General features: G+C 59.9%; 1 protein-coding gene across 1 annotated transcript in view; it reads left to right on the plus strand.

The window, feature by feature from the left end:
* Positions 1–9,912, plus strand: part of TTBK1 (tau tubulin kinase 1) — a 35,489-nt gene extending 25,577 nt beyond the window's left edge. The window contains exons 13-14 of the mRNA XM_027126809.1: positions 7,295–8,865; positions 9,513–9,912. Of these exons, the coding sequence (XP_026982610.1) occupies positions 7,295–8,865; positions 9,513–9,912 (1,971 nt within the window). The remainder of the gene's footprint in view (positions 1–7,294; positions 8,866–9,512) is intronic.
* Positions 9,913–10,394: the final 482 nt, after the last annotated feature.

Raw genomic sequence — 10,394 nt, forward strand, 5'->3', positions numbered from 1 at the left:
GTCCCCAAAGTTTGCATTATTCCCATTAGGGACAGAGGTGCCCCCTGGGACTGGTGGGGTCAGCCTCTGAAAATTGTAAAGCATCCTTCTCCCTAAGGGAGAGGCTCCCGGTCTGAGGACCACATCCCTCAAATATCCCAAATGGTTTCTCACACCACCCAGTGGGCTTCCCAGCTTAGGGAGCCCCTGGGCTTGAATGGCCCCAGCCCCCCAAGTGAGTAGTTAAGAAGCAGTGGGGGAAGAGGGGCAATGAAGCCCAAAGGACTATGGGAACCTTTCTAGACCTCCGCTTCCACTTGGTTCCGCCGTGCGTCCCACCACGTACCCTCCCTTCTACCTGCACAGGCTCTGAGGGTGGGGGGGCTTGGGGTTCACCTTGCCACGACTAACAGCCCCCCCCCCCTCACACACACACACACACACACACACACACACACACCCATAGCTGCAGGCACACTTCATGCACTCTCCGGACAGCAAACTAGCAGCCCCCCGCCCAGGAGAGCACGAGGATCGTGTTTCCGGGCCCCTCTCACAGGTTTTTCACTGTATCGGGACCCCCATCTACCACATTCCCCTTTGTCCGCGACCCCTGGACCCGCCCCCGCGGCCGTCGCACCACGAATGTATGTTCAGTCTTTTTAACTAGCTGCTAAGCGGCGTGATCAGGGTACCGCCAGGCCTCCGAGCCCCGGGCTCGAGACCCGCCCCTCACGCCGCCAGAGCTGCCCTCCTGGGCGCCCCGACGTGTGCGCCCGAGGGGGTGTCAGCCTCTGCGCCCCGCTCCCGCCGAGCTGCCTGCTGCTAAAGTCCTCCCCCGGGTTATCGCCCCCAGCCGCCCGCCGCCCCCGCCCCGCGCTGTGCTTGTGTTAGCTTCCCCTCCGCAGGCTCTCGGTCGCAGGGTCCCTGGCCCAGGGCGGGGCGGGGCTGGAGTGGTAGCTCGCCCCTCAGGGCTTCAGGGCAGGATGCTGACGAGGGCTGGGAGTGGAAGCTGGCCAATTCTCCGGGCTCGAAGAGCCCCTGTCGCCCACCCCTGATTCCAGTTACCTCACCGCCTACAGAGCTGCCCCCTCCCCCCGCTAAATAACTGGCCTTGCAATTGGATGCCAAAGAGCCCAGAGTTGAGGGGGACCCAAGCTTTGAGCCTAGGTCTCTCAGAGCCACCCAACACCCCCTTTTGGCCCAAGCCCCTGCGTCCATGTCTCCTGCCCCACCCCACTTACACCACTGAGGGCCCTGGGGGTCCCCAAACATGCCCCCACTTCCAGCTCTTCTCTCTTCCCACCCCCGAAAATAAAACTCAGGGACCAACATCTGCTTCCTTTGCACTTGCTCCGTCGACCCCTGCCCCCACACTTGGAGGGGCTTCCGAGGGTGAAGAGGCGGGGTTCGGGGCCCATGTGGCTGACAGTACTGAGCGAGGAGAGGGCTGGCCCCTGCCCCCTAAGAGGTGAGACTGGTGGAATGGGGGAAGCTCAGCCCTGGGGCCCACCTGAGCCCTTTCCCTCCAGGGACCCAAGGAGCCCCCTCGCATTGTTGGGAGACACTTCCTGATCGAGGTGGGGAGGGGAGCGAGGGATAGGAAGGGGATTGGTGAGAGGACCTCCCTCCCGGAGGTCCCGAATCCCAGCCTGTTTATTCCTGGGCTTCCCCATCCCATCACACCCCCCCCCCCGCCCCCGCATTTTGTACTGCAATAATACTGTATTATAAGCTTGCACTATTTCCCGACCCCGGCCAGCATAAGCATGCGCGAAAAACTCAAAACCACACACACACAGGAAGATGGGACGCTTTTTTTTTTCTTTCTCTCTCTCTCTCTCTCCGGGGTGCGTCCTCAGTGTACAAAGCGGCGTCGGGGGCGGGGGGGTGGTCCCGGGCCCGGGTAGAAGAGCATGCACTGAGACCCCGCCCCTAGACTGCGAGTACTGTACAAATCCAACACTTGAAACTGACACGCACACGCGCGGCGCCGCCGGGGAGGGGGGTGGGACACGGCCACGCACCCCCGCGCACACGGCCACGCACAGGCGGGGGTGGGGGGCGCCCCGCCTTCAGGCGTCGCTGTGCGAGGGATCTTGTGCCTTTTAAAGTCCCTGTATGTTAATGCAGACAATCCGGAGAGCTTGTGTACTACCAAATCCTGATTAAAGACGCCTTCCAGGAACCTGCGCTGCGCCTGCTTTCTTTCACCCTCCTCCTTCCTAACCCACCATTCGATGCAGAACCAATTCTGGGGTCGCCGGGCTGGGCAGAGGGCAGGGTCTAGTCTTCTGCTGACTCAGGGATGGGGTGGGGGGCAAACTCCAGATCAATGGATCCAGTCCCACTCCTCTTACCTCCGCTAAGACGGGCTAGATCGGGAGGGGACCGGAGGTTTCAGCCTAGTTGGACTTGAGCAACCCTCAAGAGGCGGCTGGCTGTCTCCTTTCATCCGCAGGAGGGCTTCGGGGGTGGACTCTGGTCTTTGGGGCCGACTCCAAATCGCCAACTTGCTGGAGGGGGGATGCGGAGTAGGAAGGTGGGCGTACTAATCAGTTTTCTATGGATCAGACAATTGAGGCCAAGTGTGTGCTGGGGGTGGGAAGCCAGAATGCCAGAGAGCCAGAATGGTCTGTTGAGGGGGATCAGTGAGAGAGTGGACTGTGCAGAGCCAAGGGAATGCAGGGATAGAATGTGGGTTGAGGGAGAACTAGGACAAGGAGAGGGGTGGGACTCAAAGGAGAGGATCGCAGAGACTTTGGAGACTGCAGAGAGAGGGTGAAAGTGGAGGGGGGCTCACCCTCTCTCTGTCCCCCACCCCACCCCTGCAAGCCTGCAGCCACAGCACCAAAAGAGGAAGATGCTTTTCTCGGGGCCCAAAGCAAGTGTGTGGGTAGAGGAAGGGCAAGCTGCAGCTGCATTTCTTGACCCGCAGAGCATTTAGAAGGTCCCCATGCTGTCAGATCCTTGCCCTGGGGCAGCCAGGGAGGGGTTGGGGACACTGAGATCTGGGGGTCAAGTATGTGAGGATCTGTAGAGACCTAGGGTAGGCAGCTGCCTTCCCAGCTCATCTTACCCCTTCCACCCAGATGACTGCCACAGGCCAGTGTGCCCGGGGTGGGTGGCAGCCCTGGGTGTGGGGTGGAGGAGCAGAGGGAGGGCTCTTGGCTTGGCAGACGTGGTTTGAGAATAGAGACCTGGACAGACAGATGAAGAATCTGGGAAAGGCAGAGGTGGGCAGAGGAAGCTACCCTGTTGACTTCTCATCTCCAATTTTCAGTCTGGGAAATTATGGCAATTGGGGGGGGGGTCCCCTGGGGAGGAGGGGAGATGGGAGGTATGCGCTGGGCAGCCGCTGAGGGAGGAGATGGGGCACTGCTGTGAGAGGCACAAAGCCCTCCCCGCCCTGCAGTGAGGGAGGGGCGGGGTGTCAGAGTTCACACTCCTCTTGTCTATCGGCAGCCCCCCTTCTTTGCCCTTGGGACTGTGGGCTGATGTGCAGTGCACAGTGTCTGGGACTGGCTAGGGTCCAGGCAGGAGAGTTGCTCAATGCACGCTGTGTGGGGATGGGGGTATGTGGAGTAACCTGTCTCCAGCGTCAGTAGCAGAGAAGTCAAGGCTGAGGAGAGCCCAGTTTTGTTGGTGGCAGGGGCAGTTGGGAGTCTGGTCCGTCTACCTCTGTTCACTTCTCCGGCTGACTGGAGTAAACACGGGCTTGGGCTGAGTTCTGAAGCTGGTGAGGCCACATGCCGCTGCTCTGGGCTCAGCGGAGGCAGGGGCAGGGCTGAGGCTTTCATTCTCTCTGTCTCAGCTCCAAAGGCCTGCCTCTCCTCCTCCCACACTATTCACCCTCACCACATCTGCCTTTGGCCAAACTCCATCGGCTCACCAGGGAGCTTTGAAACAGGTTTCTGGGCCTCAACTCTGACCTACAGAATCTAGGGAGTAGGACTCAGGGCTCTGCTTTTTTAAAAAGCACCCCCAAGTCACGTTGTGCCAAGCATGCTGGAGTACCACGATAAGCAGACTGGAATCATAAAGGGCCACTGCCCTGGGAAGGGAGCAGGAAGGTGTGAGCTTCCCCAGACCCTGACTTCCGCTTGGTGACACCCAGCACTGTTTCTTCCCTCTGAGACAGACTGGGAGAGTGTCACTGCTGTCCCCCTCCCATGGTGTCCTCAGGCCTATAGGGCTAATCACACAGAGGCTATCCAGTGACCGTTGGCTGATTGAATGAGCACAGGATCACATGGGCAAATGCATGAATACTCATTGGGCCCAGGCATCCAGGAGAGGCCAGAAGGGGTGTGGGAGGACCTCCCGCTCTCTGAGGAAGGAGGAACTTGAGCCCAGCCCTGGCCCTCCCCAACATGGAGCCAGATGGGGAGGGGCTTTGAAATAGAAAACCCAGCATGCCCAGGCCAGGGTGGGCTTGGCAGTGATCCGTAGGGCAAACCTGTCCCTACTCTGAGGTTCACAGCTCTGCTAGAGGGCAGAGGGTCCTGAGTTTCTCCACGTGGGAGGATGGGAGGCCGGTGAGGCAGTGGAGAGAATCCTGAGCTCTGGGCTGCCCTGGGTGGTGTGCTTTGTGACTTGGGCATGTTGATGCTTCTCTCCAAGCCTCAGTTTCCCCGTCTGATATTATCGGCGATGCCTGATTTCCAGCTCTCATCCCTCATGTGATGGAAGGGGAGGGCTTTGAGATGAAAGGAGAGAGGGTTCCAGCTGTGATCATCTAATGTGGGCACTGTGAGGAGAGGATCCATCCTACGGATGGGGCTTTTCCTGAGAGATCCAAAAACTGGCCGGATGGCAAGAGAAACAGTGGTTCTAACAGGGATGCCCAAAGTGTCAGAGATGGGACAGGGAACATAGGCAGAGGTTCTGCTGAGAAAGAATGGCTTGGTGGGGCTGAAGGACATCCCTGCTGGGTAGGATGTATCTAGTGCTGGGTGGGTGAGCTCTGAGCCAGACAGGATAAAAACATAATCAGAACACACCCCCGAGTGTGCTGGGGTCCTGTCCAGTGTCTGATGCTATTTTGTCTTGCATCGCTCCTCCCCACTCCATCAAGGCCTCACTGATGGTCTGACTGTGAGGAAGATTATGGCAGTTAAGGAGGGGAGAAGTCACAGCCTCGAGCAAATCTTGGGCTTGGGGATTCCTTCCCCTCCACCAGCCTTTGGGCTGACTGCACAGAGACCTCAGCTGGGAGAGCCCCTTCTTTCCCCACCCCCCACTCCCCGCCCACAGGTGTGGCATCCAGGAGTTTCTGGGGTTGAGGAAGGAATCAATGATCTTCAAACCAGAGTGAGCAGGGTGGGGGTAGGAGGTGGGAGGCAGGGTGGGGAGGGAGCTAACATTTATCAGTCAACCGCTATAAGTCAGCCTCATGGCTAACATGACCTCATTTATGGTCACAGCCTTTGTGGAGAATGCATTATCCCCATTTAATTTCCTAATCTAAAGATTTCACACTCCATGAAAACAAGGACCAGATCTGTCTTGCTGATCCACAAATTCACAGCCTCTAACACAGCGGCCAAGGCAATAGACATTCAAGGACTTCTTGAATGAATGAATGAAAAACCCTTAAGAGGCTCCGTGTTTATCAAGAAAGAGAGCCATGTAAACACGTGTTTGTGAAATAGAGGGTGGAAGGTTCTGTAATGGAAGGATGTGGGAAAACAAGTAGAGTGATGAAGTCGGCTTGGTGGGTGGACAAGAAGCTTTTGGGGAAATGAGCTGTTTTAGCTGGGTCCTGGAGGAAGAATAGGAATTTGTCATGTCAATAGAGAGAGTGAGAGGACCCCCTGGGCAAAGGAAACTGCCTAGGGAAAGACCCAGAAGTGTGAGATGCATGAGGCATTTAGAGAACTGCTGGAACGTAAGTGGGGGACCAGAGGGCGCTGCTCAAAGTGAGGTTGGAGCACAAGGTAGGAGTCAGATCATGCGGTGGGGTGGGGACAAGTGGGGGGGTGGGGATGCTCTTGTGCCAAGCCAAAGACTGAAACTGTCTCCTGAGGACTGTGGGACCCACCATAGGTTTCTGCAGGTTTGACGCAGACAGAAATGGGATCAGATTTAAGTTTCAGGAAGATCACTTGGGCAGCTGTAAAAAGAACGGATGGGCAATGCAGAATGGAAAAAGGCTGATGGCTGGGGAACCACGAGGCAGGACAGGGCTGTGCCCAGGGGCATAGGGCAGCAGACACAGATGTTCAAGAGGAATGCCTGGCAGGACTCCCTGAGAGTCTGGATGGCACCTGAAGGTGTTGGAGCCCCTCCAGGGCTTCTGGTCTGCCTGGGTTGTGTTTAGGAAAACAGAGGCCCTGTGTGTTCAAAAGGCTAACGAAGTGCTGGATACCATCGGTACCATCCCACCAGGAACAAAGCCATGTCCGCCCTAATGGGGCCTGGTGCACTGTGGGTGCCTGGGGATGTGTGTGATTGACAAGGGCAGAGCTAGAGAAGACACAGCAGCTGAGGTCCTGGTGAGATGGTCAGGCCTTTTGAGTCTGGAAGGAAGGGGGCTAAGGGCAGATGTGGCAAGAATCTAGAAAACCAAGGACATGCCATCACATTGCCAAGAACTCTGCACAAAGCTTCAAAGGGTAAAACTTAATCAAGTGAAAAGAAACTGCCTTTCACAGGCTGGCTGTGAGTTGTTGGAGGAAGTGTGGACTCAACACATACCTACAGAGGACTGGAAAATTCCTGGCTGTCAGGCAGGTGGGAAGGGGGCTGGAGCTCCAGGGGCCCAGCCTGCACTTCAAGGGGTGGAGGACAGCCTGGACTTTGCCCTTGTCTGACAGGTTCTGGTGGCCCTGGTGGCCAGCTCCCTGGCTGCAGAGGAACTGTGCCCTGTGAGGAGGCAGTGAGGGCTGACCCAGACACTTGCTGCCTCTCTCTGGACCTGGTTTCCTACATGGTGGCTATGATGGCTTGCAGTTGTCATTTTCTTCTGTTGATTGAACTAGAGCTGCCTCTGGGTTTCAGGATACACATAGGATACAGAAGAGTGGGGGTAAATGGAAGACTGGTAGACAGAAAAGCCACCAGGATCAAGGCCTGGGACCTCAGGGAACCTGGAGCATGAACACAGTTATTCATCAGAGATTTATTGAGCACTTACTAGGTGCCAGGGACCATTCTAAGCCCTGGGGACAGAGCGAGGAGCAAAACAGCCCCAGCATGTGCTCTAGTGGAACTCACAGTCTCGTGGGCCTCGTAGCCTGGGAGTGCAGTCGGGCCTTCTCCGGCCCAGGATGGGGGGGTGACCTCAGTGGGTCCCTGTGTGTGCCCCTTGCAGGTGTTCTCCGTGGCGCCCCCGTTTGAGGTGAATGGTCTCCCGCGAGCTGTGCCCCTGAGCCTGCCCTACCAGGACTACAAGAAGGATCTTTCCGATTACCGCGAACGGGCTCGGCTGCTCAACAGGGTCCGGAGGGTGGACTTCTCGCACATGCTACTTGCCACCCCGCAGGTCCCGCTGGCGCCTGTTCAGCCTCAAACGAATGGGAAGGAGGAAGAGGAGGAGGAGGAGGAGGAAGAGGAGGAGGAGGAGGAGGAGGAGGAAGAAGAAGAGGAAGAAGAAGAGGAGGAGGAGGAGGAGGAAGAGGAGGAAGAAGAGGAGGAAGAAGAGGAGGAGGAGGAGGCAGTGGCCCTGGGGGAGGTGCTGGGGCCACACAGTGGCTCTAGCAGTGAGGGCAGTGAGAGGAGCACGGACCGGAGCCAGGAGGGCGCCCCGTCCACGCTGCTGGCCGATGATCAGAAAGGGTCCAGGGGCCGAGCCTCCATGGCTGACGGGGACCTGGAGCCTGAGGAGGGCTCCAAAACGCTGGTGCTCGTCTCCCCTGGCGACATGAAGAAGTCGCCTGTCACTGCCGACCTGGCCCCCGACCCTGACCTGGGCACTCTGGCTGCCCTCACTCCTCAGCACGAACGGCCCCAGCCCACCGGCAGCCAGCTGGACGTGTCAGAGCCAGGCACCCTGTCCTCTGTCCTCAAGTCTGAGCCCAAGCCCCCTGGGACCGGGACAGGGCCGGGGGCTGGGGCAGTGACCATAGGGGCAGGGGGAGTGGCAGTCACCTCCTCGCCCTTCACCAAAGTCGAGAGGACCTTTGTGCACATTGCAGAGAAAACCCACCTCAATGTCATGTCTTCTGGTGGACAAGCCTCCCGGTCTGAGGAGCTCAGCGCTGGGGGGGAGCTGGGCCTGGAGGTGCCCTCTGATGGAAGGGCTGCGGAGGAGGGGGCCTCCGTATACCTGGAGAACGGCATTGCCCTATCGGGGCTGGTGAGCTGTGTCCTGTCCGCCCCCCCCGGGAGCAGCCCCTTGGAGGTGACCACAGACTCACTGCCCAATGGCCCAGCCCTTGCCGATGGGCCAGCCCCGGCGTCCCTGCTGGAGCCGGGTCCCGAGAAACTGGCCACCATCTCCCCCAGTCGCCAGGCCAGGCCAGGCCCTCGCCCCAGGAGCCGAATCCCTGTCCTGCTGTCTGAGGAGGACACAGGCTCGGAGCCCTCAGGCTCACTGTCGGCCAAAGAGCGGTGGGGCAAGAGGGCGCGACCGCAGCAGGACCTGGCGCGGCTGGTGATGGAGAAGAGGCAGGGCCGCCTGCTGCTGCGCCTGGCCTCTGGGGCCTCATCCTCTTCCAGTGAGGAGCAGCGCCGTGCCTCTGAGACGCTCTCAGGCACAGGCTCCGAGGAGGACACGCCTGCCTCTGAGCCCGCGGTGCCCAGGAAAGCCGGGCGGGCAGCTGCCACCCGGAGCCGGATCCCCCGTCCCATCAGCATCCGCATGCCCACGCCTGCCGCAGCCCAGCAGCCCCCTGACAGACCCCAAGGCGCGGCCCCAGCATCTGACACAGCCATCACCAGCAGGTGAGAAACTGCTGCTAGTCCCAGGGCAGGCAGAGGCCGGCAGACGCTTCCCTGGAGCCAAGGGCTATTGATAATTCAGGAAGGACCCTCAGCCACACCCCCTGTCCACCACCTCCGCAGCTAAGTCTCTCTTCTGACTCAGGTCCCAGCCCTCTCACTGGGCTCAAGGGAGTGGCTGCAGTGAGTGTGTCTGGAGGGGTTCCAAGGAGGCCAGGCTTGGGAAAAGGTTGATGGGGGCCAGCGGGGTCCACACACAGCCTCTGGCGTGCCATGGGGCATTTGAGGCCAAAGGATAAAGGCCAGAATAGTTGGGAGAAAACATTATTCATATTAATATAAACATGGGTATATAATAGAGTAGAATGTAAAATCCATGCGAATTTTAAAGATAAAACAGAGACATCAAACAAAGCCTGGAGCAAGCTCTTTTGGTAGCAGCCTGGGAGTGTGTGGCCCTTAGAGGTCCCGTTCTGGAGGATGGGGCACCATGCCTCAGTTTATCCATCTGTGCCAAGGTCTCCTCAGTTTCATCCAGCTCTGAGGATGCAGGACTCTGGAGCTCAATGCCCAGGGAGATTCTGAAAATGCCTTTTTGTTTCTTTGCCCTCCTCTTGTCTCTTGCCTTCTGCCCTCCGCACCTCCCGCAGGCTCCAGCTGCAGAAGCCCCCAGGGACGGCCATTGCTGCTGACCTCCGTCCCAAACAGCCGTGGCCCGGGCCCAGGGCGAGCCGTGGCCCGGGCCCAGGGCGAGCCCAAGCCGGCACCAGGCCCCCAGCCCCGCGCAGTCCCGGCCTCCCCGCCTCCTCCGCGCACCATCCCAGCGCCTCCCCCCGGAGCCGGTCCCTGTCCCGCAAAGAGAGCCCCTCTCCCTCGCACCAGGCCCGGCCGGGGGCCCCCCCACCCCGGGGCGCCCCGCAGGCCCGGGCCCAGCCTGAAGGCACCCCCTCCCCGGGGGCCCCCAAGAAAGGACCCAGAGGGAAACTCCAGACTCAGCGCGCAACCAAAGGCCGGGCGGGGGTTGCGGAGGGTCGGGCTGGGGCCAGATAATGACGCGCGCGGCGCTCCGTGGCCCCTCACCCTCACCCCGGCCCCCCACCTGCAGCCGGCCACACTGGAACAGCTCCCAGCACAGCCTTACGCGCCTGACGCGCGCCACCCGCGGCCCCAGCTTCCTGCCTGCACCCGCGAGGACGCGCGCCAGCACACGCCGCGCCCACCCGCCGGCCCTGCGGAAGGGGGCGCGGCGCCGCGGGGGGAGTGTCCGCCTCCCCATCCTCCCCTGTCTCCGCCCCTCCCCCTGCTGCCCTTCAGGTGGGGCAGGCTCACCCTACGCCCCGGGGAAGGCTCAGCGACTCTTCACCAAGGACTCCACGAATGGGGACACCCTGCTAACCACCAGGCCTCTGCTGCTCTCCAGGCCCCCCCAGGGAACTCTGCTTACACATCCTGCGGCGCCTTTCCCTCCTCCTGACCCTCATCCAGCCAAAGCTACACGCCCCAACCCTTTCGGAAAGGCAGCCTCAAATTCC

Source organism: Aethalodelphis obliquidens, unplaced genomic scaffold, assembly GCF_003676395.1.
Source record: "Aethalodelphis obliquidens isolate GAN/ISIS:26980383/991018 unplaced genomic scaffold, ASM367639v1 scaffold31, whole genome shotgun sequence".
Classification (NCBI taxonomy): Eukaryota; Metazoa; Chordata; class Mammalia; order Artiodactyla; family Delphinidae; genus Aethalodelphis; species Aethalodelphis obliquidens.